The sequence below is a fragment of the Dipteris shenzhenensis genome, chromosome 16 (genome assembly GCF_047967505.1).
Source record: "Dipteris shenzhenensis isolate YYH24624 ecotype China chromosome 16, Dip_SZ_1.0, whole genome shotgun sequence".
In the NCBI taxonomy this organism is placed as follows: domain Eukaryota; kingdom Viridiplantae; phylum Streptophyta; class Polypodiopsida; order Gleicheniales; family Dipteridaceae; genus Dipteris; species Dipteris shenzhenensis.
In genome coordinates this window covers 47,943,824-47,956,188 of record NC_141611.1, presented here as the reverse complement: position 1 = coordinate 47,956,188, position 12,365 = coordinate 47,943,824, and the positions used below count along the sequence as shown (strand labels likewise).

The window sequence follows — 12,365 nt, the reverse complement described above, 5'->3', positions numbered from 1 at the left end:
TGCCTTCGATTTTAACACAGCCCCACAAATACCACTCTTTATGTTCAGAAGAGTGAATCGGATTTTCTGACTTAAATACTTTATGTGGATGACATGCTTATTACTTGGCCAGATACACAGCAAATTGCAGTTTTCAAAGCTGATTTGCAGAAATCACTTGCTATGATAGATATGGGCAGGTTGGAGTACCATCCGGGCATCTAGTTTGCCAGTTTGGAGGGGGGTTTCACGATGGGCCAATCCAAGTACATTGGACAGCTCGTACATTACTTCCAATTCGAGGATTGTAAGCCAGTTTCTACACCATTGAAGCCTGGCTTTCGTTTCTCCTCTGAGGATGGGAGTGACCCATTTGATGCTACCTTTTACCAGCAGGTTGTGGGCTGCCTTATCAATTTCTGTCACACCACGCCTGATCTGCAATATGCAATCTCTCAGTTGAGCAGGTTCATGCACAAGCTTAGTACATAGCATTGGCAGATAGTGAAACGTGTCTTCCAATACTTGAAAGTTACGCAGCATTTGGGACTTTTTATAATAAGTCTTCACTTATTATGCATGCTTTCAAGAATAGCGACTAAGCTGGTTGTTGCGACACCCGTGTGTCTCACAGTGGCAACCATTTCATGCTTGGCTCTTCATGCATTTCTGGTTCAACAAGAAGAAGCCTACAATTGCTACTTTGAGTTGTAAAGATAAGTATAGGGCACCCTTCACAGCCACTGTAGAGTGTGTTTGGTTTCACAAGTTACTTGAAAATCTTGATGTCAACCAAGCTTCTTCTACCATGGCCCTACAGTGATAGCCAAAGTGCTTTGACCGTTGCGCGTAATCCTATCTTTCACGCACGTAGAAAGCAACATTGAGGTGATATACAATTGTCCTACATTCTCACGGAGGTAACATAGCATAACTTTTGACATAGGCTCTAGGCTCTACCATGACCCAAGTTTGAAGGTTTTCGAAAAGCTTTTAGACTTGGTATCATTTTGTTATGTGCTTCTACTTCCCTGTACTATCATAGGTTGCTATATTCATCATGGACGAATATGTGCAAACATGATTTACGTTTAGGTGCATCTGAGATGTATCCAGGATACTTCATCCATATCTTGGAGGGCCTTTTGTTGACAATTAGCCCTAATATGGACTTGTAGGCTGGTTAGGACACTTAGTCCTAGGATACTAGTCCTATTGGGACACCCAATACACTAAGGACGTTTTAGTCCTAGTTGACTTTGGTTGACTTTGGGCTATATATCGGCCATCTCTTGTATTTTCACATCATCCATTTGCAACTACACTTCCGTTCCTTCAGCTTCTTGTCTCCTCCTCGCATTCCAGCTTCCTTCCATTGCTTCTCGTATCCAACACTCATACCAAAGATTGCAGAATCAAAACCCAATTCATAATAAACAAAAACACAGCATTGCTACAAAGTTGGAAATTAAAAGAACTGGATTGACAATTTATACCCACCTCAACAAACAAGGAGAGTGACCAATTAGTCGTTTGGGGTCATGCACTTGCTCTACTATCACAGGCCGCATATAACGATACCACTCTAGAAGCGTCCTCGAGCTTATGTTCTGGTGCCGAAACCAAACCTTCATTCACACAAAATGGAAAGAATACTCATTTTCTTGGACCTCACTTGTGCCTTTATGGATGTGCTACTTGAGGAATTGTTCATGTATTCTGCATATCATTTAAGTTTCAATTTTTAAAGGGATTTGCACATTTAAGAGTTGAAAAGAACCCCACATTTGTTGTTGGCCGTTTAATTGGAGCTAGAAATAGGCGGCGTGGTTCATCTTCCAGTGGCTTGGGGGGCAAGTGCATAAAGTACTTATCCAAACACTCCACTAAGTCATTATCACCACATTGAACAACAAACCGAAATGACCCTTTGCTTTTATATTTTTCTGCCCTCTTTTCATCATACCTGCATTGTCATTACGAAGACAAAATATTGATACATTTCCATGACATCAAATGACAATGTTAGGAAACATGAGGTAAGAGAATGGACCAAAACCGTACAAGAACAAGAAAAGACCAAAATCAAACAATAAACAACATTAAAAGGCAATTAGTCCTTCTGTTAAAACTTTCAACTAAATCAACCAATGTTTTCTTTCTACTGCTACACTGCATATCAGTTTTTGTGAGATATTAAGGTGCAACAAATCATTGATCTTTCATCAACTAAGGAAATGCATATAGGATGACCAATCTGAATCATTCGAGTACCACTATTGGAATGTTGACAAAAGGTAGTTTCAAATGATGCAAGGGCCTTAACTTCTTATAAAACTTTACGGGCAGCCCCCAAATGAGAAACGCAATGAGGCTTGACACTTATACTGCTGGAGAATTTGGGAGGGAAGCATCATATACAGAATCAATAGCAGGAGACATGCAAGGAAGAAAAGCCCATTTACAAATCTGATCACATACCATTTGATAATTTGGACCATTTCAATCTTCATCTCAATAAACATTGCAAACACACTAAAGGCATTGATGTGTGTCAACAAGGCTTGGGAGGTCTATGAAGAAAGAAAGAAAGAAAGAAAGAAATTTTATTAGAGTCTTCGGAAGACCGATGGTAAAGAAAACCTGATACAAATCACAACAAGGGTGGAGCTACTAAATGAGCATCAACACCCGTGCTGAATCCTAAGTCTAATCATACATAATCAAATACATCTGAGTGTGACAATGAAAAGAAAAAAGACAAGAGCGGAGCGGAATCCTCCGTATAGGTCATGTCGCCCTGGCTGGTGCATAGCCAATGATGGGATGCTAGAGTCCGTCAAGAAGTGCCGTGCGTCTTGGTCTCCTGGACGAGGCTCGACGCAAGACCAAAGCCACCGTGACTCCAGTGGGACGTATCCCAGGTCTAAACAATGACAGGAGGTCCCCCAGAGAGAGGAAAAAAATTGCAAGGAAACTAAAGGGGACAGAATCAAGCCGGGAGGAAATATCTACGTAAAGCATGAACCCAAATGCTGAGAAGAAGAAACCAAATGACTAAACAAATGCATATTTGAGGATGTTTTTGAAGAAATAATAAATACCCTGTCTCTTTTTTCCCCTTATATAGTAGAGCTTTGGAGTCTATTACTATCATGAGTATAGTGCTACATAATGCGAAATCTTTGATGATAAGAATGCTTTTGACATTTGATAGGAGATGGATGTCATATGGATACAATATCAGACAATAAGGTTTCTGAGGTGGTGCCAGAAATTGCTTTTTGAGATTTTAGAGGAGATGGATGTTATATGACAAGAAGGTTTCTGAGGTAGACCAGAAATTGGAGTTCAGAAGACCCAAGAACAGCAAATTAGTGATCTGGATAAGGAAATAATGGATGAAAGCAGGGGAATTTCATGATTGTCGATCCAATTCCAAAAAACCATGATAAGCACAACTGCATGAACTTTCCTAGGCAAATTAATGGGCAGAGCCTAAGGAAATAATGGATGAAAGCAGGGGAATTTCATGATTGTCGATCCAATTCCAAAAATACATGATAAGCACAACTGCATGAACTTTCCTAGGCAAATTAATGGGCAGAGCTTAAGAAATCACCTCAGACCTGAAAAGCTTAGAAGGTGGCTGCACTTTTGACTTATTTATTGGCTTTCCATGAGGTCAAGGTTAATAGGGTGAACTTCTTATGCACCTTAAGGTAGGCAAGAACAGAAAATGGTTTTTCATGAAATCACAAAACCAAAGTCTAAGAAATTACTTCATAATATTTTACAATTCCTACACAAGCACCAAGGTCAAAGTAGAATGAGGGAAAAGGCTCATCAGATATATAGCAGCATTGAACCAGCATGTCAATGTATGCAAACATTGAATACAACAGAATCTCAGCAGGTCAAATAAAAGCATTGGGTGATTATATTCATGCAAACTTACTCCCAAATGGCATCTCCTTGCTCATTGACGATCCTCCGAAATTCCACATCAGTAGTGTCATAAAGCTCCATATTACCATTTATACCAAACTTGTGGATAGCATAATAGCAAAGTCTCCTACATAATCCTTGTGGTGTAGTTACTTGGTTTTCAGCACGTGCCAATACATCGTCAGATAGAATTGGCAGTGCTTCATCTGCCTTGCTTCTTTTTTTTGGACTCGCTCCCTGCAAAAGACTATGTTTCATGGCCTCAACACATGATAGACGAGCTTTCTCAAACAGGAGATCTTTTCCTGCATCTACTATTGGCCCATTATAACTGCCTTGCATGGCAAGCTTTTTATAATGCGACTGAATAATGCGGACAAAACCCCTGTACATGGCCTTTAAGCTGCATGGTCAAAATAGCTATTAGTACTTGCTGATCAGTTCCAATGGGCACAACCTAATCCCCACTTGAAATAAGAAAATTTCACCTTTCTGATGGGAAAAGGTCTCCATTGTGCTTTTTCACCATGCAAAAGAATCTGACCAGACTTTCAGCAAATTCTGGCAAAGTTAACTCCTCAATCTCTCTTTCTGGCAGACCGCTGTTTTTCCGCCACTCTGCATAATGCCGCCTGACCATGCGTACATTATCTCTTGATACACACAAAAACAAAAGCAAAAAAGGAACACAACATGTGCAAAGGCTGCATAAGCCAATCAATAGAGAGAGCCTCCTAACATGTAAGGCAATTTACATGATACCTCACCCAAGCGTCAGTCTTTGCACTTCTGTTTTCTCCACCAGATTCTATTTTAGAAAGAAGATCATCGTTTAACTCTCGGTACTTCCTCTTCTCGATTCCTAAAGGGGAGGGCTCAGGACCTTCACTGCAAGCTCTTGTTTCATAAATCTCAGATGCTGGTAACACTTCATGGTCAGTGACATCACCCTCCATAATGCTTTCTGCCAATTTTGCTGGCAAAACAGAGTGCCAACAACACACAGCTTTACATCTCAATATGCAGTACAGAGCAGACACTTATATAAGACAGAGCAGACACTTGCACAGTCCAAAAAAGAAATCCAACATGGAAGGAAATGAGAACAGATGTGGTGTGACCACCTGTTTTTTTAAGAGTTCTCGAGTAACTGTTTTCCTCTGAGAGCTTTAAAGCAGAATTGCAAGAACTTCCCCGCTTCTTGTGAACAGCACTTGCCGATGACTTGTATGGCTTGGCACCAGGTGCAAGATTACGTACCGGCAAGTAGACACTGTATCCTGGAGCCATAGATGAAGGTATGGAAGGAGATAGATAGGAGTTCAAGCTGACAGAAGGAACAGGTGACTCAGTAGGCATCAATATGGTTGGGGATGAGTCATTGGACCATGAAGCCTGTACTTCATTGTGTACCACATTTGGAAGTGTACTTGGCCTAAAGTGGATCGTATCAGCCTTCCCTTGAAGTACAGCATTCAGAACATTTGCACTCCTTTGCTGTAAATGCAGAGGAAGGGGAAACACAATTCATGCATGAGACTAGGGGACTTTTAAGCAAATAATATGTGCATTTACCACCTTAACCTTTAATATGTTTTGCAGAACTCATTAGAGAAAGCCAGTACCTTCTCTTCTTTAACATTAGCCTCCAGCTCTGAAATTCGACTTTGTGCTGAAGAATGCCCAATCAACCAAAAAAAGAATGGTTCAGAAGTAAGAAGCCTGTATTGTGATGTGAAAAAAATATCAAATCAAAAAAATAGTATCCCGTGATATAGGACCCAATATCGAAGAGGGAAAAAATATTTGTACTACAAAGAAGTCATATAGGTGAGTAAATCCTCGTTGTAATTTGTGATTCCATGGTAAGCTTTTTAAGTGCCCAGTACGGCTATAGCACAGTTGTGTCTCTGCCAAAGCAGGTCAACCCTTCTAAGGTATACAACATACAATTGCAACATTTTCAATCTTTCGTAAGACAAATTACTTTATTTCTCTTATAGAAACCAGCCCTAGAGGAGACCATAGCCAGCTTGCGTCCTTTCCGCGTTCTGTTTGGATGAACACCTGCCCGGCTGCTTGAAAACAAACTGGCAGTGCCTCTGTGAGTCTTTGACGCTTGAGAGGTTTACATAAAATTCAAAGCACAATTCCGATAGCTCAACCAGAACTCAGGTTAAAAGATGTCTGATTTACATGGAGCGTCCTTAACATGGTGCTTTGAATCACAAACAGTGCTGCTTCTGCTCAATTGCATCCAATAGTGCTTGAGCCAAAAACTGGCAGGGTTTATATTGAGTGTCAGGGTGATATCTCAGTAATCCAAGTGTCCACTGAGCAAAATTCCCTTCTTCCTTACCCCACTCATTAGGCCTCTGAATTAGATGACCTCCTTCAGTCTATTCGGACACATTCATATTTTACAAATATCCTCTCTGTCTAAAGTGACCAAAACCAATGATCGCTGCCACAGGTACTTCTTATTTTGAATTCCATAACTTGCCCAAGATATCTATGGTATGCTGAAACAATGAATACAAAGCTAAAAACCCATTAAATGGCTTACAATTTAGAGCCAAACACTAACCTGCGTACACCTGGTGAGACCTTAATACTAACTTATTCTAACATTTCCCATTTAGTTGAAGGTCTCATCTCTATGGTAAATATATTTCCTTTTAAGCCTGGAAATCTTGGCAATGCCTTGGCAAATAGTTATGCCAATCGTTCTTCAAACATAAATTGGAGGATTAAATTTCTCCCTCTTTGGTTTGATACCAATGGATAGGCGACAGCATTCTATTGCTGACCTCATGCCTCCACTTCCACAGCCTCATCCATCCTGATGCCCTGTAGCTAACGATGATGATGATGATGATGGTTATGATGATGCCGACGATGATGCTGAGATTGATATATATATATAGTCGGGATATGACTATGCTGTACTTAGGACTTAGTACTGCCATTTTGCATTTTTTTGCATTCTGCATTGGTGTGGATGCTCGTTTAGTAGCTCCACTACCACAGCTCATTGTATCAGTTTTTTCACAGTCTCATAGACCCATCGGTCTTCCGAAGACTTTAATAAACTTTCTTTCTTTCTTTCTTTCTTTCTCTCTTGTGAACTCCTCTCTCTCTCTCTAACCCTCCGCTCAGCCTCGCCAACCCTCCGCTCCCCCTCGCTAGCCTCACCAGCTCTCCGCTAATTTTCACCCCAAAAAAAAGTATGTGCGCGCGCACGCCTATTTTGTGTGAGAGATCAATGAGGATTTGAGATCATTCTGCTGTGTAGGGTTACTATTCAGCAGTCCCTTCAATTCTAACACAACAAGCCCTCCTTTTCTTCTTGAGTTGCTCTCGCAGTTCAAGTTGTGTTCTCCATTTTGCTTCAAAAAGCTTGTCATTTGGATTCTTGAAGCGGAAGTTATGGCCTTTTGAAGGTTCATGTCCTTCTCGTTCCTTTGTGTGAGGAAGAAAGTAAATTAAAGTCTTCGGAAGACCGATGGGTCTATGAGACTATGAAAAAACTGATACAACAATCAGCTGGTAGAGTGGCGCTACTAATCGGGCGTCCAAACCCATACAAAGCAAGAAATGCATATCACTACATGACCAAATACAAAGAAAAACAATCATGTACAGCCTCAATATCACTGTGGTCTCTCAACTCCCCCGTCAAGGGTGAGGAAGCAATGTCATGAAATCTTATATAGAATGCTGCTGTCCCCCTGTGGCTGTCGCTATGTGCTGTCTCCAGGCCCTAATCCTACGTCTAACAAGGGCAACAATCACTCCGGTCGGTCGTGTACCCACCCTGAACATGGACGAGATGTCACCAAGTGTAATATGAGTATCTCCCCTCTGCCTAAGCTGTCGTGTCATTGGCTTGGGATCCTGGTCACGCCTAGAGCCAGTAGGGGGAGTAGCAGGAAGAAATCTAGCTCAGTCGGCTCCAACCAGGTACGAAAAGTGTGCAGCTGTAGAAAATCCTCACGTATGACCTGGTTGAACTCATGAGCCCGAACCGGGGAAAAAGGGGCATCTATACTGTACTGGAAAAGAGGAAGTCTATCCATATGGAGCCCCAATCGCTCGAACCACCGCAATGTATGTGCATATCAACATCTCACATCCCGTGCCTTTGATAGTTCATTCATTGTGTAAGTTCCTCAAATATCCATATCTTAGTCCCTTTCAATTTATAAGATTGTCGGCGAAGCTTGATACGTAGATCGCGAGAGTTGAGCATAATGATAGCATGACCTTGAGACTGTGAGATTTAAGTTGGTCTGGCTTCATCATCATCATTGACATCATCACCCTTGTCAACCGTCCAATCAATGTTAGGCATGGCTGCTTTGACATGTGCTATAGTGTCACCGAAAGACTCCTCTTCTTTGTACCATCCTTCAAGAAGTCCCCCTACTCTTATCTTCAAGGCATTATCACGTCTAGCTGTGTGTTCTTTAATCTCTTCCTCAATGTCAGCTTTATTTACTTTGGTATCAAACTCCACAATCACTTCCTTTTTAGCGGTCTGTACTTTAGTGTGAACCAGATCTTTGACTGTAGAGACTAGCTGAGGGGTAGGGAGGGAAGCCTTGCAAGACTTTATAGCCTCATCAATTACTGCCTGCTGGCCAGGTCCTTCAAGAACCCTAATTCTAGCTATTGCATCTTTAACTATGTTACCTGCTGCTGCAGATAAAAATCTATTCATGGTGCCCAATTATGGGTCGATCCAAAGCTCCTCGTACGTATGCGTGAGCATACAAAGAGGGTGTCTTGGCTGTGCCATATCGGGACTGCGCATACGAAGAGGGTGTCATCGTTACAACAGTGGCATATTGGGCCTTGCTGGCTGATGCTACTGGGGTTGAGGGAGGGGATTTCCAGGAGAGGCTAGGCCATTCCTTGCTGGCCATGTCTGCTACTACCCCGGGCTAAGCTAAGGGTTCAGCCTAGCTAGGGGTTAGAGGCCTCCCGGAACTACTGGCTGCTGCAACCAGTTAGGTGTACGGAGGATTAACTAATGGATGGAGAAGAAGGTATGTACGGGCTGTACAGGGGTCTGAAGGGGGGTGTATGGAGGTCTGATGGGGATGTACGACGAACCGTACGGAAGCTATACGGACGATGGGCTGTGAGTTGTACGGACAAGGAGCTGTACATGCGACAAGTCGAGTTGGTGTACGGACGACAGGCTGTGAGGTACGGACGATGGGCTGAGGTACAAACTACGGGGTGGGGTACGTCCAATGGGCTGAGTACTGACGATGACGATGACTGAGAGGAACTGCAGGGAGAGAGAGAGAGAAAGAGATAGAGACAGACAGAGACAGAGAGTCTGAGAGAATATGTTCCTCTTTAAGGTTTTTTTTAACACTCATGTAGGAATGAAAGAAAGAATATACAAAATAAATCATTTATTTTTCTGCTCCCCAGCCCCCTGTTTCTGCCTTGCAGCCTGTCGCCCACCCCTAGCCCTTCTGTACCCACCCCCTCTGTCCCCATCTCCAGTGGTATGCCTGTACGGAGCTCGTAGAGACACATCATTCAAACTTTGGAAGATATGATGCATGCTTATGTTAGAAGAAGGCAGACAAATTAGGAAGCGTATGTTCCAATTTTGGTGTTGCCCATAATAGTGCGTAACACTCTGCTACAGGCTGCATCCATTCATGTTTATGTATGGATTTCAGCTAGACTCCAGCATCTGTAAGGCTTCAAAAGGAAAGGGTACAAGCAGCCAAAGACTTGCTCCAGAACATGCAATAGATGTTCAAGCCTCGTAATAGGGGATGTAAAATTACGAATTGTAGTAGCTTTCAGGCCACTACCAAGGGCCTTTTCGGCTCAGGACACACAATGCTTTTCTCCTAGCTGGAGGAAACATGCTGAAGAAGATATCGATGCCAAGCAAGAAAAACTTGTCATACTTTACCCTTTTTACAGTTCCAAACACCAAGTGTTAAAAATATGTCTCATTTGCGACACAATGATTGCCAAGAGTGATGGTGGGCCCAATTGGCCCTCCACCTAGGAGTCACCATAAGTGTTCCCAATCTTCGCATTTACAATCTAAGATTTTTTAATGCAGTCAGAGATTCGGAACTACCTATGGCATCCAAATGCATCAAGTGAAATCACAGAAGAAACAGACTCCCTTGTCAATTATTTTGAGGAACTGAAGTATGTTCGTCCTCTAATAGCATCACTTTGTGCAAATAACCAATTGGGATCCTTTTAGTCTAATCGAGCTCATAAGATGCATCCTCAGAACCTGTATTTGATTTATCCATCTCTCTCAAAGAGAAGTTAATATACCTTTGTAAGACTAGAATATATACAATCGTACAAATTTAGAATTTTTGTTGTTAAAATAATACAAATGATAAGTTAGATTTTTTGTTCAAAGAGAAATTAAGCCCATTTATGGACAGTCTCCTGTAAAAAGGCTCTAACCTGCTCTGAATGCGTCGTAGAGATCTAAAGCCAGTGCGCCAATGGCATCATTCGCATTGCGGCCCTTGAAATACTCAAGAGGAAGAACTAAATCCTTTGAAATCCCAATGACATTAAAGATAGCCTTCAACTTTGCAGAAGTGGCACCTGTCTTGCAAATAAATTTGGCAAGTTAATTGCTCTTCACATGTCGGAAAATATATGTTCGTTAGTTTAAGTGGAATCCTTGTAAAAATCTGATCTTTTCACCTTTGCCCCCGACAGCACTTGCAGGGCCCCCAAGCTCAACCTTGACTTCGTCAGAAGATAGCGCCTCATGGAAACCCTGTAGGAAAGCTGAAAACGCCTCTCTAAATTCCAGTTTCCCCTTCTGTTGGAAACAAAAAATATACGGTCAGTTTCAGAAACTATAACATTTTTTAGGACCTTGATATCTTCGATTGCAAACAGTAACCTCGTTTCAGTGTCACAAAAGAGACCCTACTTGGCCCCCAGCTGGTTAACCGATTATACGACAATGATGCAAGCAAACCCACTCCAGAACATAGAGCAGCACGTCGGAATGACCGCGTTACCAATTCTTTAAGACGTTCATAGCTGAGTCGGGCATGCCAGGTGTTTGCATGGAAGTCTGACGTAAGGATTTGCAGGTGCCCAGATTCGGAGACATAAACGTGGAGGAGGAATGGAAACAAAGCGGCATTGCGGGCATGAGGGGAGCATGGGTCGAGAATTCCACGCCCCCTATTGAATATGGGCTTAAAACGGGTGAGGACTTCTTCCGATCCAAGCTCCATACTGTAAGTGGAAACGTCAGTTAATTTCAAAACCATGAAGAGCGACACCTACCCACAGCAAGAATCCAAAGGAGCAAAACTGGAGACCATAGCCTCCTGCAAACGAACCTTTTCTGTAGTTTCGATCCAACCTCCACGAAAGTTGCCTAAAGGGCATTGCTGAATGGCAGCTACTCCCCAGTCTTTGGCTGGATGGTGGATGGCTCCATCAAAAAGGTTGGCGGAGTCCTTTCCCGGGAGGGAAGCTGCAGGAATGCGGCGAGCGGCCAGAAGGCCGCGAGCCTATTTCCCGACGGCTTCCCTCCCGAGAAAGGGCAACCGGAGCACTTTGAGATGGTTTAACCGGCACGTGGCGTTAATGCTCACGTTTGGGCGGTGGCAGCTTTTGTTTGCCTTGGACGGAGTGTAGTCGTTGGAGACAGTCTCGTGACTCGTCTCTTTTTTGACTGGTTCCCGTAGCCTGCAGCTCAGGTGGCAAACAGATGCCAACTGCCTGATACAGAGACTATTAAGAGCATGTTTTATTTTGATTTATGTAAATGTTATAGACAGAAGCAAGTCTAATGGCTTAAGCACAAAGTGATTTGCTTATAACAAATACCAATTTAAATTTAACACATAGCACTTTGCTTTTATTTTGCATATAGCAAATCGGATTTGGTTAATAACTCTTTGCATTTTACGCATAACAATTTGCATTTAATCTTTGCACATAGCACTTAGCACTTTGCATTTAGCAAATAACCACATATATAGTGTGGGGGGGCACAGCTGTCTGATTACTGTGTTTAATGTTTGGCATGTCATCATTGAGATCTCATCAATTATTATGGTTTCTGCATTTTGCAATTCTATGCATCGTTCGTCTGACACTGGTAAAGAGGCACGAAACATATCATGTCTCTTTGGTAGAGCAAACTGATGATGGGCAGTAGTTATTATTGGAATTGTTATAAATGGAGTTATATATCAATAAAAACATGATGCTTTTGTAAGCATTTTTTAATACTGGTTATACATGAATTATTTTATGTGTATTGAAAAAAAGTAGTAATGCTTTGAAAACCCAAAAAAATGAGTAATATATGTTATGAATTAAGAGTCCTTCAAGAGTATGATATAACTATAGTTTGAAATAGGAAGTCCTTTACATGTATTGAAAATGGGCTTCTA

At 42.0% G+C, this 12,365-nt stretch overlaps 1 protein-coding gene across 1 annotated transcript in view; it reads right to left on the bottom strand.

The window, feature by feature from the left end:
• The window catches only part of LOC147893061 (uncharacterized), a 34,127-nt gene extending 22,612 nt beyond the window's left edge, over positions 1-11,515 (bottom strand). Inside the window, exons 1-11 of the mRNA XM_087387454.1 lie at positions 11,301-11,515; positions 10,971-11,193; positions 10,645-10,765; positions 10,396-10,542; positions 5,553-5,599; positions 5,052-5,424; positions 4,690-4,903; positions 4,416-4,559; positions 3,938-4,330; positions 1,765-1,945; positions 1,480-1,607 (exon numbers count right to left, since the gene is read on the bottom strand). Of these exons, the coding sequence (XP_087243580.1) occupies positions 1,480-1,607; positions 1,765-1,945; positions 3,938-4,330; positions 4,416-4,559; positions 4,690-4,903; positions 5,052-5,424; positions 5,553-5,599; positions 10,396-10,542; positions 10,645-10,765; positions 10,971-11,192 (1,970 nt within the window). The 5' untranslated portion in view covers position 11,193; positions 11,301-11,515. The remainder of the gene's footprint in view (positions 1-1,479; positions 1,608-1,764; positions 1,946-3,937; positions 4,331-4,415; positions 4,560-4,689; positions 4,904-5,051; positions 5,425-5,552; positions 5,600-10,395; positions 10,543-10,644; positions 10,766-10,970; positions 11,194-11,300) is intronic.
• Between the last annotated feature and the right edge of the window lie 850 nt (positions 11,516-12,365).